General features: G+C 31.7%; 2 protein-coding genes across 22 annotated transcripts; one reads left to right on the top strand and one right to left on the bottom strand.

Moving 5' to 3' along the window:
- Nucleotides 1–36: 36 nt before the first annotated feature.
- Nucleotides 37–1,729, top strand: LOC139815074 (uncharacterized). 5 transcript variants are annotated; one of them, XM_071781708.1, is made up of 6 exons: nt 48–186; nt 256–319; nt 396–603; nt 693–791; nt 895–963; nt 1,200–1,729. In XM_071781708.1, exons 1-6 carry the CDS (start codon nt 172–174, stop codon nt 1,612–1,614), a joined length of 870 nt encoding a protein of 289 aa, XP_071637809.1. In that variant the 5' UTR covers nt 48–171; the 3' UTR covers nt 1,615–1,729. The 5 variants fall into 5 exon arrangements, with proteins under 5 accessions (XP_071637808.1, XP_071637807.1, XP_071637806.1 ...); XM_071781707.1 differs by having other exon boundaries at nt 37–319; nt 702–791; nt 898–963; XM_071781706.1 differs by having other exon boundaries at nt 38–319; nt 702–791.
- Nucleotides 1,730–5,118: 3,389 nt separating this feature from the next.
- Rasp (protein-cysteine N-palmitoyltransferase Rasp) lies at nt 5,119–16,498 on the bottom strand. Of its 17 annotated transcripts, none has more exons than XM_071781689.1 (14): nt 16,362–16,498; nt 15,687–15,844; nt 13,873–14,001; nt 11,601–11,782; nt 11,119–11,526; nt 10,909–11,049; nt 10,620–10,837; nt 10,134–10,483; nt 8,401–9,916; nt 8,017–8,207; nt 7,707–7,947; nt 6,322–6,477; nt 5,881–5,992; nt 5,119–5,767 (listed from the first exon to the last, which is right to left on the bottom strand). In XM_071781689.1, the coding sequence occupies exons 3-9, from the start codon at nt 13,925–13,927 to the stop codon at nt 9,816–9,818; spliced, it is 1,455 nt and encodes a 484-aa protein (XP_071637790.1). In that variant the 5' UTR covers nt 13,928–14,001; nt 15,687–15,844; nt 16,362–16,498; the 3' UTR covers nt 5,119–5,767; nt 5,881–5,992; nt 6,322–6,477; nt 7,707–7,947; nt 8,017–8,207; nt 8,401–9,815. The 17 variants fall into 17 exon arrangements, with proteins under 17 accessions (XP_071637790.1, XP_071637797.1, XP_071637788.1 ...); XM_071781696.1 differs by having other exon boundaries at nt 11,691–11,782; XM_071781687.1 differs by lacking the exon at nt 13,873–14,001.
- Between the last annotated feature and the right edge of the window lie 62 nt (nt 16,499–16,560).

Raw genomic sequence — 16,560 nt, 5'->3', positions numbered from 1 at the left:
AGTATGGTAGAAAGAAAACAAGGTATGCTCGTTAGAGGGGTTGAAATTGAGCATGTTCTGCGCAGACATGGCGACGGCCAAGCGAGCGCCATATTGAATATATATAGATATACTTTATGTATATACATACGTCAGAAGTGAACGTGTTCGGCTTAATTTGTCTTTTTTAAAATGCCTATGTGTAGTGTAAGTGGATGCAAAAATAAAAGCGAGAATGCAAAAGAGAAAAATATTCAATTTTTTTCTTATCCAAAGGATGAAGAAACTGCGTTAAAATGGATGCAAGCTGCTAACAAAAATAAAGTTAACCTAAAAAACGGTACGTTATTTTGAATCTATATAAATTATAATTGAGGCATATATTTTTAATACTTTATTGAAATTAATTTTTGTAGCTCGCATATGCTCTGTCCACTTTACACCAAGCTGTTACAAACCAAAGCCAGCGTATTTAGCAAACTGCGAAAATTACTCGTCTAAGAAATTACGAAGACTTCATGATCATGCAATTCCAACAGAAAATTTGCCACTATTGAAGGAAAGAGAAGTGCTAAAGGAAGTGCAAAATCAACACAACATAATAAATGTTAGTGAAAACAGCAGGTGTGTATTATTGTATTATATAAAATATTTTCTTATTATAATATGTGAAGATTGCAATAAATTCTATTTACAATATCTTTTTTTAACAGCAAAAACAGTTTTAGTGAGTCCGAGACCAATTTGATCGACACTTCAATGGAAAATAAAGCAGAAACATGTTTTATGCAATCTTCAAAAGAAAATGCTAGGTATAATTTTATTGATTTCATGCGTATTAACGACTTCATTGCTGTACAAGAAATTATTGCATGTTGTTTTATATTTTATTTCTTAAATATTTTTTACTTTCAGCAGTACAAGTGATGATACAATGGTAAACACACAAAGTAATTCACAGACTGTTATGTCTGAGCACTTAAGGTAAACAAAATTAATTGTCTGTATGATTATAAAGCATCAGCTCAAATATATATATATGTATATAAATATTTTCATGTCTAAAAATTACTTGATGTTTACTAGGATGTGTATATATATATATATATATATATATATATATATATATATATATAGTAAACATAAAGTAATTTTTAGACATAAAAATATTTTATTGCATATTGCAAATTTTTTTCAAATTAATAGATAATATTTTTCAGATTACGAGATAAAATTATTCAAGATTTGATGAAAAGACTAAGCCAAACAAACAAGGTAAACGATTTGCTTAAGAAACAAGTAAAACGATTGCAAAGAGAAAAGACAAGAGTTACGAAACGTGTAATAAAAGAAAATGTCCATAATGTGCTCAAAAGGATATTCACTCCGAAGCAAATTGACGTTTTAATGAGTAATGAAAGAAAAAAAAGAGTAAAGTGGGGTCTTGAAGACATATCTGCTGCAATAATGTTAAGAAGCTTGAGCCCAAAAGCATATCGTTTTTTTAAAGAAAATCACTACCCGTTACCAGGATTATCCACACTTAGGAACTGGGCATCTCGCATGGAGTTAAAAAAAGGAATTTTATCTGATGTTGTCTTTTTAATGAAAAAGAAAGCGCCATCGTTTCTGTAATATCAGCGTGCCACATATGTTCATTTTTACATATCAATTTCTTGTATACTATTCAATAATAAACTTATTGAACACAACTTCTCGTGTTATTAAAATAAAATATTTATTACATTTATTGAAATTGCTGTATTTAAATAAACCCATCTTATATCGACAATATTTTTAAAACTTCAGAAAATTATTTACTTTTTCCTCATACATCTATTATATTGTTCAATTCATGCTTATTTTACATTTATTTTAATATTTCTTTATATATAATTTTAACATTTTTTACTTAAAATTAATTATTACATGAAATAAAATTGCATTATATGCAGAACAGAAAAAGAACTTAATTCTCATTTAAAAAACCGCGGGCCTAATTCTATTGGCCAATAAACCAATATGTCTCCAGCTTGGCCCAACGCACTCATTGGTTATAAGCTGTCACCTGACGACAATATTTGCTTAAAACAAAAATTCTACTGTTTATACGTACATAATGTTTATCATCCACCCTTGGGAAAACATGTAGGAATAATATCGTGTAAGTAGAAGTAAGATTCAATGCGTACAAAAAAAGATCCGTCTAATAATTATTTTAGTAATGCAAATACGGATGCAGGATGACAAGAAGAGCAGCAACAGTAGTTGCCGGATCTTGCTTAAGATGGCGAGCAATCGAAAAAAGGACAGATGTCATTTCGTTAGACAAAGACAGATATAGGGAAAACAAAATTAGAAAGATTGACATTATCGACATCGAGGAAGTTCGCCAGTCACTGCAGGATCCCCTTAAATGCTATGTTTTGTCTCAGAATTTATTAAAATTGTCTCCTATTTTTAGTGGCAATCATCGTTAAAAAGCAGGACACACATACACGTTAAAAATTCTTACGAAATAAAAGAAAAATAATATATATCCATAAACTAATACTTTTGATCGATTTAGTATATATGTAAACTATTCCGGAAACTTTTGTGTTATTTCAATAATTATCATAAGTTTTAATTGCGCCTGCATTTTTCTTATTCTAGAAACTTTTAGAGCATTATTCCCTCGAAATACAGAAAAAGATTTTGAACACTTTGTAATGGAGTGGTTCAGATTCGCAAACGTCCGTAAGGAAAGAAAAAAACATTAAAAAGGTAATGTAATGTATTTCGGTATATACTCTCCATAAAATAAAATCATTATAGTTTGCCGCGTTATAATTTATAAGTAACTTTTTCACTAATTTAATTCTACTTTTATTTTTCAGAAAGTGATAAATTTATTATCTTAAGCTGCGTTCCCACTATACGCGTCGCGCGTCGCGTCACGACGCCGCGTCATGAGTTATCCAATCAAAACGTTTCATTTTATGACGTCATTTCCGACAAGATCTTGCGTCGGAAATGACGTCATAAAATGAAACGTTTTGATTGGATAACTCATGACGCGGCGTCGTGACGCGACGCGCGACGCGTGTAGTTGGAACGCAGCATTACTTGCGTGGCTCCGCGCGAGTGATTATTATAGTAACAAATTTTTTTATTTGAAAGATGAGTTTTATCCCAAAACCTTCCGCTAGGATCAGTGATTTTCACCAAAGATATTATTGTGATAAACTGAAAACTGTAATATATGGTATATATGTATATTATTTTTATATAAATAAAACTTTTTTATGATAATTAGTGAATTATTCCCCAATGCAAATTAGTATATAACAGGCCTGGGCAACTTCGAGCTCCGGAGCCACGACATTCCCCTACTTTCCGTGGATAGAAAAGAAGTGTCGTGGTTCTGGAGCTCAAAGTTGTCCAACCCTGGTCTATAAAAGCAATCTAAATATTAATTAGACAATAAATATTAAGGTATTTTATTACTATTGCATATTTATTGAAAACATGTTGCCTGTAGTAATAGAAATAAAACATCAATAAGAACTTTAAATAAATGTTAGAATTAATATTACGGTAATCTTAATATAATATTGTAATAAAGTTGATAGTACGTTTAAATTTTTATCTCAACAACATTACAGAAATGATAGAAAAACCTTAGCGCAATGTTATTTGCAACGTTATGGCACTCCCATTTCAACATTACTGAAATTTCGGAATCGTGGTCAAAGTATGTTCATAATGATGTTCTATACAACATTAAGAACTACATATATTTAACAACATTACAAGTTCTAGAATATCGTTGCAATAACATTGTAATAATGATTTTTTGCTTACTGGGATACAACTATACGTTATATTTCAGATGCTATTATAACGGAATATAGAGCTCGTGACAAGTCATCGCCAGTAAAGAACGACAAATTTTTTCAAGCGCGCAGTGTAATTAATAACGCTAAAGACTGGAATGGAAAGAGAAATAAACGAAAGCCGAAAGAATAAAAACGTGGTCGTTTTAAAAAATATTTTATATATTATTCATCTTAAATTTCTTAAAGTATGTGTTAAAACTATATTCCTTTAAAATATAATATTATTCCTTTAAATATATGTGTACCTGTATATATTTAAATAAATATAAATCTTTCAATTAACTTTTATCTGATCAGTTGTTAGTAAATATTATATTAACAATTAGCGAAATAACTTTAAAAAATATTTATTATTAATATATTAAATATTAAATTAAAGTAGACATTTAATCAGGATATAATCAGGCAATAATGTAAAATTAGGTTTTGATAAGGTACAGCCTGACCTAGGTCACATCAAGCATGTATAATGCAATTCTCTTTAGGGGCCTAAAAAACAGCCTGATAAGAACCTAACTTCACGGCTCTGCCTAGGCCATATCAGGCATGTATAATGCAATTATTCCCTTTAGGGGTCTGAAAAACATCCTGATAAGAACCTTGACTTTGCAGCCCTGTCAGGTTTCTAACTGAAAATAGCATTACATTTCTGATATGGCCTCTACCAGGATTTTCTATCCGAGACCTGATTTGCATTAGAGATAACCCAGTAAGCAAAAAATCATTATTACAATGTTATTGCAACGATATTCTATAACTTGTAATGTTGTTAAATATGTAGTTCTTAATGTTGTATAGAACATCATTATGAACATACTTTGACCACGATTCCGAAATTTCAGTAATGTTGAAATGGGAGTGCCATAACGTTGCAAATAACATTGCGCTAAGGTTTTTCTATCATTCCTGTAATGTTTTTGACATAAAAATTTAAACGTACTATCAACTTTATTACAATATTATATTAAGATTACCGTAATGTTAATTCTAACATTTATTTAAAGTTCTTATTGATGTTTTATTTCTATTACAGGCAACATGTTTTCAATAAATATGCAATAGTAATAAAATATCTCAATATTTATTGTCTAATTATTATTTAGATTGCTTTTTTATAGACCAGGCTTGGACAACTTTGAGCTCCAGAACCACGACACTTCTTTTCTATCCACGGAAAGTAGGGGAGTGTCGTGGCTCCGGAGCTCGAAGTTGCCCAGGCCTGTTATATACCAATCTGCATTAGGGAATAATTCACTAATTATCATAAAAAAGTTTTATTTATATAAAAATAATATATACCATATATTACAGTTTTCAGTTTATCACAATAATATCTTTGGTGAAGATCACTGATCCTAGCGGAAGGTTTTGGGATAAAACTCATCTTTCAAATAAAAAAATCAGATTTCTGTCTCAAATCCAGGAAAAAATGCATTTTAAGGCAAGATCAGATGTGGTTCCACATCTTCGTCGTTGATCCTTGAATACAAACTAAACGTAATATTGAGAAAAAATGTCAAACCAAATAATTTTATCAAAATCTTCCTTTTTTATTTGAAATGTGTCCCCTCGAATGAGGGTGTTAGTGCCTTCGACCTTATCCTTTTAGATCATATAGCACAAATCACTATTTCTAATGTATAAAAATTTTCTTTTTACTATTGCCTAGACCTATGTATTTTTTTTCATTCTACAAACTTTCTAAAACGGATTATTAAACCACATACAGGTCTTTCAATCCTTAAACCATTTACTTCCTCTTAATCAACCCCTTACAGGGAAACAAGTTAAACGAGGACTGTATATGCGGGATGCAGACTGAGTCGAGATCAAACCTAAGACCCTTTTGTTACTATAATAATCACTCGCGCGGAGCCACGCAAGTAAGATAATATATTTATCACTTCCTGAAAAATAAAAGTAGAATTAAATTAGTGAAAAAGCTACTTATAAATTATAACGCGGCAAACTATAATAATTTTATTTTATAGAGAGTATATACCAAAATACATTACATTACCTTTTTAATGTTTTTTTCTTTCCTTACGGACGTTTGCGAATCTGAACCACTCCATTACAAAGTGTTCAAAATCTTTTTCTGTATTCCGAGGGAATAATTGCTCTAAAAGCTTCTGGAATAAGAAAAATTCAATACAGTTTATTGTTAGATGAAAGAAATAAATAATGTTAATTTAACGGCAATTAAAACTTATGATAATTATTGAAATAACAAAAGTTTCCGGAATAGTTTACATATATACTAAATCGATCAAAAGTATTAGTTTATGGATATATATATATTTTTCTTTTATTTTGTAAGAATTTTTAACGTGTATGTGTGTCCTGCTTTTTAACGATGATTGCCACAAAAAAATAGGAGACAATTTTAATAAATTCTGAGACATAAAACATAGCATTTAATACTGCAAGTAATATATACATCTCTTTAAAAATTACTTACTTTTAATGCTCAGAATTGCGTATCTCCAATTTTATAATTATTTTTTTGGCCAATCCATGAACACATGGAGGCTAAGTCATCAGAAAATGTAGCACTCAAACTTCTTCTAATAAAATCCTTTTCATGTTTCCCTCCAATTAACATAACCTTGTTCACCTGAAAAATTTATACTTGTAATTCTATATAATGCAGTTTATTATTATAAATTGCAAGGAAAATAATTCAGAAGACTTTTAAAATATAATAACACATATTATGGGATATTATAGAACACATTAAAGGACATATATTATAGATATAAGTTTGTAAAAAGAGTCAGAGTAACCATTTTTGGTTTTAGACCCATTGGGTGCTCCTTTTCAAGATTCTATTTGATCGTTTTATACATAAAACATACAGTTGAATACATTATAGAGATTAATACAAATACATTTTGATTTTTGAAGGACACCATATTTGAAAACTTTACCGACAAAATTCTACCTTCTTTTAGAAAATTTACATATATCGCATTGGTTGCATAGAATTACAAATGCTTTTACATAATAAAAATAGGTGTAAATCAATTAGAGCATTTGCTCAATATATCACAAAAATGATTAAAAAATTTCAAAGTAAAGATCTCGAGCTGTCAATGTAAATATTTATCTGTTACAAAAATTGTACAACTTTTATATATTGTCAGTATGTTTGGTCCGTTAAAGAAAATTGTAAAAAAATATTACTGTACCATTTCCATTAAATTTAAAAGCTTAAAAATATACGTAAAGTCTGCAAGAAGATTTTTATATATAAATACTTAATCTTTCTGCTAAATATGGTAAAACAAAGCAACACACATTTATATATAGAATATCTATATGCATAAAAGACTTGAACAATGTAGTGTGAATGCGTTAGTACTTATTTGATATGACGTTTGGATGATTTTGTCTGTATGTTACTGACACTTTTAGAGTTTTCATCTATTTTTTCATCTAATAAATTGTGTCATAAACAAAAAATATATGCATATGTTACGCCACAATCAAAATCACTATAAACATAGTAGATACAGATAATGCGCAATTACTATCTTTGCTATAGGCACTACATTTAAAATAATACCAAAAAATCGGTAAAAATTACAAGTCCTGGTGATCTCTTTGTCGACTCTAAATTGCAAATATTATATTTACTACTCTTGGAGAGAAAGGGAGAAAGAGGGAGAGAGAGGGAGAGGGAGAGGAGATATCTCTTACAGTCTTTTCTTAATTCTTAAATTTTTAAAGTCTGATTTTATTGTGTAAATTTATATCTACTACGATTATGTAACTACTAACCCGAAATGTTATTTGTAAATGTTTATAGAATTAATTATAATTGTGATAAGCAGCTTTACTTACAACTTGCATGAAAGCTTCTGGATCAGTTTTTAGCATATCTTCAAATTGTCAATGGAAGATAAGGGGAGATATTGTCCAATCTTTGTATCTTGTATAATACTTTCCTCAGAATATTGTTCAGCCTCGCGGTCCGAGTACATCAAAAATATGTTCGATCCTTAATACTTTGGTATATTTCTTTTCTTCTGCAAATCTCTCTCTTATATATAGGTCGAAAAATAGATCTTGAATCACCAGCTACCTATTTACAGCACATATAGATAATTGAGTTCTTATCATTAATATGCAAGTTTTAGAATATAATAATTACCCATATAAAAATGTTGTATACAATTAAAAGTGCTCGACAGCACAAGCACAAACGTATACGTATATATGACACACTCACGCATCATACGTATATGTAAGATAATGCGACTACAGTCTCCAGAACTATTACTGCTTCCGATTGGCTGTTGCGACAAGCGTGCGTCTGCTCATGATCTCGACGCGCTCAAACAGCTGAAAATAATCGGCAGTAAATTGCAAGAAAATAGCAAATAATTCCACTATATAGCTTCTACCGATACCCGTTATTTGTAGTTAACCTAAATTATAGGTTATAGATCATCATATCAGCTACTATTCATAGCACGTATGGTTAATTGAGTTCTTATTATTAATATACAACTTTTAGAATATAATAGTTACTTACTTATATATAAATATACTGTAAATAAAGAGCACTCCGCACTGCTCGATCCACACGCGTGTATACGCACTCACGCATCGTACGTAGGATAATGTACGCATCATGGCTGTTGTCTGTCGCGATGAGCGTTGCGCACAATATGAAACAATAACATTCTAACAACAGAAAATTAATATACTACCAACGTTATTTCCAAGTCCAAATTACAAGAAATTTTGAACTGTTGGATTGATCTCAAATAAATGTCAGAGTAACATTTGAAAAATATTTTCTGTAACGTTTTTAAAATATTTTAACAACATTCAGAAAAATCATATTACGAAATAATATTTTTCAAATATGTGTATAATATTATTAAAAAACGTTTAAAAAATACACATAAAGTCAATATTTCTAAACGTAAATTTAATGTTCCTTGCTTACTGGGAACCTGCTAAGGGCGTTATTACACCCCTGATCGAATTTCTGCTCGGGGACAGATATAGGTCAATAACATAGAAAATGGTAATTTTATCGATTATACAGGCGACTCCAGCATCACCTTAATATTTAATATTTATTACAGGAATATTTCTATATTTATTATATATCCTAATATTTAATATATATTCTTATTCCTATATAATATGTGTTCTATTGTGCACAGGGCTTTATAATTTTATAATTATTTAAAATTATAAATCTATTATAGATATACGCTAAATACTCGTAAAAATCAGAATGGAAAACTATAATGCACTCTGGTGTTACACTACAAAACTAAACTACATTTCAACAAGTATTTTACACGGTGTAGCACAGTGTAACACAACGTGTCCTTGCTGGAAAGCACTCAATTGTAGCATGATTACAATACTACTCAACATAATTCAACTAGAGACTTCAAATAACAACTCATTGAAACGCAAAATTTTCTATGACGCCAGATTTGAAAAAAAAATGTTAGGAGGCATTACTTTCGTACTGACGCTCGTACAAACCTTCATATATATTTACATATAAGAATCTTTTATTTTTGTACTTGAAGATATATAAATTTTTTTAAAAAGATGCTAATAAAGAAACCACATAAAATTTTATAATATAAAATGTCATTTATGGTAATTAGTGATTTTTGTTATGTTTTAGAGACCTAACAAAAATTGCAATTGTAATTTATTTACATATTTTTATTTAAAAAATAAAATTCCTAAAAAATGTTCTCCTAATTTTTAAGTCTGTTTGATTATAAAAATATTTTTTCATATTCCTGCAAAGTATTTAAACAAGAATTAAAAGAATATTTAAAAAAATTAACTTTTAAACTGACATTTTAACTTCTCACAAATGTTTTTGTCCTTCATTTAAGACATCAGAACAAATTTGTACCAATCTATGTACAAACATTTATTTAGTAAACAAATTTTCGAAGCATTACATTATCTTCTAATATGGCGTAATTCCCAGCTTTTAACATCTACTGAAACGTGGCAACAGCAATAAAGAAAGAACAGCAGAATAGATAGGCTTTTCCAGGATCCTATAGACAAAAATTGACATTTTAATTTTGATTTTTTAAAAGTACAAGAATACTTTTGCAATATTCAATTATTTGTAAAACTATAAAAGTTAATAATAATATAATATACGTTAATAATAATATAGAACACATTAATAATAATATAAAACACATTTATAAAATGATAATAGATATAATCTCTCTATATATTAAACAAAATATGATATAATGAACTTGCCATCATATAATATATTTTGTATAAAGATATTTCCAATTTCTCGTCCACCAAGAAAATAAAAATTAGATATGGCTGATATTGCTAAAAGAGGGCTTGCTAGCATGCAATGAAGTCTTTTAGTATTTCTTGAAGATAAATACATATTTAGTATTTTATGATATTGTTTACTTTTGCCAATTGATACTCCTATATTTTCAATTATTATCCCTATAAAATTGAGCAATGTCCAAATAAAGATGTTCATTTGTATTCCATGCCATATAAAGACAAATGTAAAACATGTAAATGATGCAAACAGTTTTCCAAAATATCTATATTTTTGTGATTTTTGTATTGGAACATAAATATATCTGTAAGCAATATTAGAATATTAAGAAGAGTCTGTATTATAATGAAATATATTTAATTTTCTTATTAATTAGTGTAATAGAAGATATATGTCTAGTAGATAAGTTTAATCAATTTTAAAAAATGAATTAAACTTACCTTATAAGAAATTTGTATAATCCTCTATCAAAATGTTTCCACATGTCGGAATATAAATGAATCCTAGCTATGCATTTAGGTTGCGATGGTGCTTTTATGTTATCTAAATAACATAAACTACTGCATGTTCCATAGATTACAACATATTTATTAAAAAAAAATTGTCCCATGCAATATCCTAAACCATACAATGCCCAAGAATTTAAATTCTGCACAACCTGTACAAAAAATAAAATATATTCTTATATACAAATATGATGTATATCTTGTATATAAAAAGACTTATTACCTGTGAGTGATATTGTATAGCATTTGTATAAATAAAATGTAGCAACAATTCGGTCACATATAACCAGAACATGTATCTAACTAAATTTAATATAAAAGTTAGAAGCCTTTGATAATTCCAATATTCATGTGGTTGATTAATCTGAAAAATAAAATCTATTATAGAATTTCGTGATTCTTTATGATATATAATATAATTACTCATACATACAGATTCCACAAATTCATGATACAAAATAAGTGGTCCTAAAAATAATGTAGGTAAGTACAAGCAATATGCTAATTTCTGAATAAAATTATTTGAATTGGAGAATTGGTCATCAATGCTATCCATATTGTGACTGATACTTCTTAAATGTATCCAACACATTAGTAGTGTTAAAATATAATGCTTCTCATCAGTGATTCCTAGCCAACTTTGAAAAGTCCCATTTGGTGTTTTTAATATGTGTATTACAAATAGATACAAAATATGTATTGTCCATGCTGTATTCTTACTACATATATGTGTTAATATATGTAAAAAACTAGGTTGCAGTATTGCACATAACATGCTCAATGTACCCAAATAGTGATAGAGAAAAATTATAGACGATACGATATACCAATAGCATAATATCTGAAAAATATCTTTGTTATTTTCTTTTAATATTACTTATTTTCTACTATATATTTTACATATAATTATTATACCATATTGTTACTATGGACTTTAATAATTTGACTGATAAAATGATGGATGAAAATATAAGGTATCAATCTATTCACTAATGTGAGCCATACAAGCCACTCTTGATCGGAGATGTCTCGTTTCTTTCCAACCCAAATCCATCCTGAATCAAAATCACCATATGCATCGTAATAGTCATCGAAATCTGAAAATATAAATCACACATAACTAAAATTATTAACATTATAACAGTTTAATTCTCTTTTTTCCTCTCTTTATATTCTTACAATTATTTGCCAAATAAAATTGATATACAGAATAAATGATGGCACACGACCACACAAGGAAGTAAAAACAACTTTCGTAATAGCTAATGTGTGTGTGTGTGGTTACTAAACTATTGTTTTTCATCATTAAGTTAAACTTGCCGCTTTAACTTTATTACAAAATCAGAGAAAGAAAATAATTACAGTGTATCAGTAACAACAAGCAATGTTGCCAACATTTACCTATAGAAAAAAACGCAAAAGACGCATAGCTCCGGTAACTTAGCCGGTCAACTTCGACTTTATTAATTTTCATATTTTTTTATCGTTTGTTGGTTGTTTGTTGGTGATTGTTGGCCTAATTACAACGTTTGTTGGTTCTTAATTTTTTTTTAAATTTAAAAAGAAAAATTAGCATTAAGTTAGCCGGAAAAATTTTATTTTTAATTTCAAAAAAGTCTAATCGATGCGTAATCGTTTGCTGATGATTGTTGGTCTAATTTTAGCGTTTGTTGGTTTATTATTAGTCTTAAAAACGAAAAAAAAAAACGAAAAATTATCTCACATATTAAAGTAATCGAAGATTGGTTTATTTGCCTACGACTTAAGCTTTATTTCTATCAATTTAAGGCTAACATCTATAAAACTGCCATATGAATACGGGCCTTAACATCGGCAGAAAATCGCGAAAAGATCAAGAAACATGGTGGTTCGTGGGAAGCACACACACACACACACACACACACACACACACAACGGGGGGGTGCGAGGGGGGGGCCTTCGGCCCCCCCCCCCCGCACCCACCCCGCCGGTAGGCTGCGTGGACCTCGCTTTACAACATAAAGTACATGCTAAGTTGTAAAACGAAATTATAAAGCACATGCATGGAGGGGTGCAAGGGGACTTACATGCGTGAGCGCACGTGAACAGAAAGGCTTTTCTCCCCTGCACCCTCCCCCATGCATGTACTTTATAATTTCGTTTTACAACTTAGCATGTACTTTATGTTGTAAAGCGAGGTCCACGCAGCCTACCGGCGGGGTGGGTGCGGGGAAGGGGGGGGCCGAAGGCCCCCCCTCGCACCCCCCCGTTGTGTGTGTGTGTGTGTGTGTGTGTGTGTGCTTCCCACGAACCACCATGTTTCTTGATCTTTTCGCGATTTTCTGCCGATGTTAAGGCCCGTATTCATATGGCAGTTTTATAGATGTTAGCCTTAAATTGATAGAAATAAAGCTTAAGTCGTAGGCAAATAAACCAATCTTCGATTACTTTAATATGTGAGATAATTTTTCGTTTTTTTTTTTCGTTTTTAAGACTAATAATAAACCAACAAACGCTAAAATTAGACCAACAATCATCAGCAAACGATTACGCATCGATTAGGCTTTTTTGAAATTAAAAATAAAATTTTTCCGGCTAACTTAATGCTAATTTTTCTTTTTAAATTTAAAAAAAAATTAAGAACCAACAAACGTTGTAATTAGGCCAACAATCACCAACAAACAACCAACAAACAATAAAAAAATATGAAAATTAATAAAGTCGAAGTTGACCGGCTAAGTTACCAGAGCTAAGACGCATAGTGGCCACCTCAATGAAGTTATGGCATGGCTCGCAAGCGGAGCTCCGGTATAAGGCTGAGTTTCCACTGAGCGCGTCACGCGTCGCGTCGTCACAAGTTAACCAATCAGAACATCCCACTTCATTACATTCTTGTGACGGGATCGAAATGGGATGTTTTGATTGGTTCAACTCGGACGACGCGACGCGTGACGCGCTCAGTGGAAACTCAGCCTAAAGCTCGGTGAAGTTAGCTCCCACAGACAGGACGCGTCAAGCGTCAAGCAGCGAGCAGTAACCAATCAGCGAGACGATATTTTCTACGCCACTGCTGATATCACCTCACTGATTGGGTTCAATTGGGTTGCTGCTCGCTGCTTGACGCTTGACGCGTCCTGTCTGTGGCCCCCTTATAACCGATACGTTTCTTGTGCGTTGATTCACGTTACGTTACGCTACGTGACCATACGAGAGTCTTGTGCGGAGGCTCTTAGCCGGACAACTTCAACGTATCGAACTTTCATTAATTGGTATCGATTGGTGGTCGTTTGGTGGTCTTTGGTAGTCTAGTCCGATTGTTTGGTGGTTAGCTGTTTTCCTATAAAATAAAAATAAAATATCCGGTGTGAAGTTAGCCGGACAATTTTTTTTTCAACCAATTTAACTTTTTTATAGCTCATTCGACGCGGAATCGTTTGGTGGTCAATCGTTTTCCTAAAAAATAGGAAAAACCGTACTCTCACGCCATTGGTCGTATGACTCCGTGACGTTAGCTCGGTAATTTGATGGATAAACATTATTTATCAATCAAATTGACTTTCATACACCTCATTCGACGCGGAATTGTTTGGTGGTCACGAATATCGTTATTAAAACGTTTGGTGGTCAACCGTTTTTTCAGAAAATAGGAAAAACCGTATGCGCATAATGCCGCGGCGGACGTGTCACCTCAACAAAGTTAGCCCCCCCAAGTGGATTATTGATATTTTTTTTTTATCAATTGTTTGGTGGTTGATTGGTAATATTTGGTACCGTATTTAAAACGTTTGGTAGTTTCTCGTTTTTCTGGGAAATCAAAAACAAATTTTTGATCTTCTTTTAACCCCCCACTTTGACTGTGGTAGTTTTTTTTTTTTTTTAATCGATTGGCGATCGATTGGCAGTGTTTGGTACCGCATTAAAAACTTTTGGTGGTTTCGCGTTTCTTTAGGAAATCGAAAAAACAAATTTTTGATCTTCGATCTCTTAGCCCCCCCACTTTGACTGTGGTAATTTTTTTTTTTTTAATCGATTGGCGATTGATTGGCAGTGTTTGGTACCGCATTGAAACCTTTTGGTAGTTTCGCGTTTTAAAAAGAAAGAATTAATTGTCAACAAATTTTTAACCTTTTTTAGCGCCTACACTTTGACTGTTGGGAATTTTAATTTATTTTTTACCAATCGTTTAGTGGTTGATTGATAATGTTAAGAGCTGTAAGTTATTGAAAATTTTATTTTAAAGCCTTGTGTCCATGATGCTAGAACTGTGTCCGAGTTTCGGTTTAAGCCAATGAAACTGCTACTTTTCTGTAAGAGCTGCAAGTTGATTGGCTTAAGCGGGGAGTACACACTTCTGCACAACGCATAATGCGTAAGCATAAGAAAATTGATTGGTCTATTTCCTTATGCACATGTGTTATGGACCAATCAATTTTCTTATACTTACGCATTATGCGTTGTGCATAAGTGTGTGTCCGGGCCCTTAAACCAAAACTCAGACGCAGTTCTAGCATCGTGGACACAAGGCTTATGGCTCCTGCACACAGGACGCGGCAGCGCGGCATTGCGGCAATGCGGCACCGCGGTAACCAATTACCGTCTTGCCTTTCCGTTCTACTTTTGAAAGTAGTACGGAAAGGCAGATGGTGATTGGTTACCGCGGTGCCGCGTTGCCGCAATGCCGCGCTGCCGCGTCCTGTGTGCAGGAGCCATTAAACTAGCAAAAAGTCGACTTCAAGTCATGGTAGAAAGAAAACAAGGTATGCTGTTGCGCATCCTTTCTAATTATATGTGTATGCGTGCCCCAATAAGTAATATTTTTAATTTTTTGGTGCTTCTGATATAAAATCGCGTTTTGCACCCTAGATTTTTGTGCGGACTTTAATTCTGTAAAAGATTTTTGCAATTCTATAAAGCCAATTAAAAGATCCATATCTATTAACGATAATGTCAGTAAATCATACGGCTGCAGGATCTCCTTAATACTGCAATTGTAATATATACATCTCTTAAAAAATTACTTACTTTTAATGCTCAGAATTGTGTGCGTATCTCCAATTTTATAATTATTTTTTTGGCCAGTCCATGAACACATGGAGGCTGTCATCAGAAAATGTAGCACTCAAACTTCTTCTAATAAAATCCTTTTCATGTTTCCCTCCAATTAACATAACCTTGTTTACCTGAAAAATTACGTTTGCATTGCACAAATAATATTTCTGTAACATATCAAACGCAACATTGCATTTAAAATATTTCTGAAAAATTTCTGAAGAATTGCGTAGGTAATGAAAAATTGAATTGCAGGCAGTCAATTTCTACAATATTGCAGAAGAAATATTGCAGATGTAATGATTTTGGGCTTAAGAGGAGAACACAGACTTTTGCATAACGCATAATATGTAAGCATAAGAAAACTGATTGGTCTATTTCCTTATGCACATGTGTATGGACCAATCAATTTCCTTATGCTTACGCATTATGCGTTGTGCAGAAGTGTGTGCTCCCCGCTTTAAGCACTCATACAGCCTACAACATGGCTGACCGTCACGTGATCGATTACCACTACATCAAAGAAACCGACAGTCGTAACTGTGGAGAGTGTGGAGTAATATGGTAGCTCTCAGAGCCAACATGATTGCGTCTGGTGTGATTGTAGATGTTAAAAATTTTTGTTTGTAATGTAAACAAGAAACTTACAAGTGACAGTTCCGCCAAATAACGTGTGCATCGATGAGAAGCAAACGTGCGATGAAAAGTAAAGCTGTTACGCGCGATACGTTTCTCATGTTTCGTTATCTATCATTAAATTCGACGAACACATATTTCGAGTGTGGAGTGTCGTTTGTATTGGATCGACGTTATATCATTGATTGACAGACGGTGGTGGCTATTGTCA

The sequence above is a fragment of the Temnothorax longispinosus genome, chromosome 6, assembly GCF_030848805.1.
Source record: "Temnothorax longispinosus isolate EJ_2023e chromosome 6, Tlon_JGU_v1, whole genome shotgun sequence".
NCBI lineage: Eukaryota > Metazoa > Arthropoda > Insecta > Hymenoptera > Formicidae > Temnothorax > Temnothorax longispinosus.
The sequence above is the reverse complement of the archived record's forward strand: the minus strand, read 5'-3'. Positions and strand labels throughout refer to the sequence as shown.

Bases quoted from the DNA above. Each gene is read 5' to 3' on its own strand.
- Rasp (XM_071781683.1), bottom strand. From the start codon at position 11,991: ATGATGAAAAACAATAGTTTAGTAACCACACACACACACATTAGCTAT. The intron at 11,783-11,864 runs GTAAGAATATAA...TTATATTTTCAG, and splicing joins ATTTTATTTGGCAAATAATT to ATTTCGATGACTATTACGAT. The intron at 11,050-11,118 runs GTATGTATGAGT...TTTATTTTTCAG, and splicing joins ATCATGAATTTGTGGAATCT to ATTAATCAACCACATGAATA.
- LOC139815074 (XM_071781705.1), top strand. From the start codon at position 172: ATGCCTATGTGTAGTGTAAGTGGATGCAAAAATAAAAGCGAGAATGCA. The intron at 320-395 runs GTACGTTATTTT...TAATTTTTGTAG, and splicing joins TAAAGTTAACCTAAAAAACG to CTCGCATATGCTCTGTCCAC. The intron at 964-1,199 runs GTAAACAAAATT...AATATTTTTCAG, and splicing joins GTTATGTCTGAGCACTTAAG to ATTACGAGATAAAATTATTC.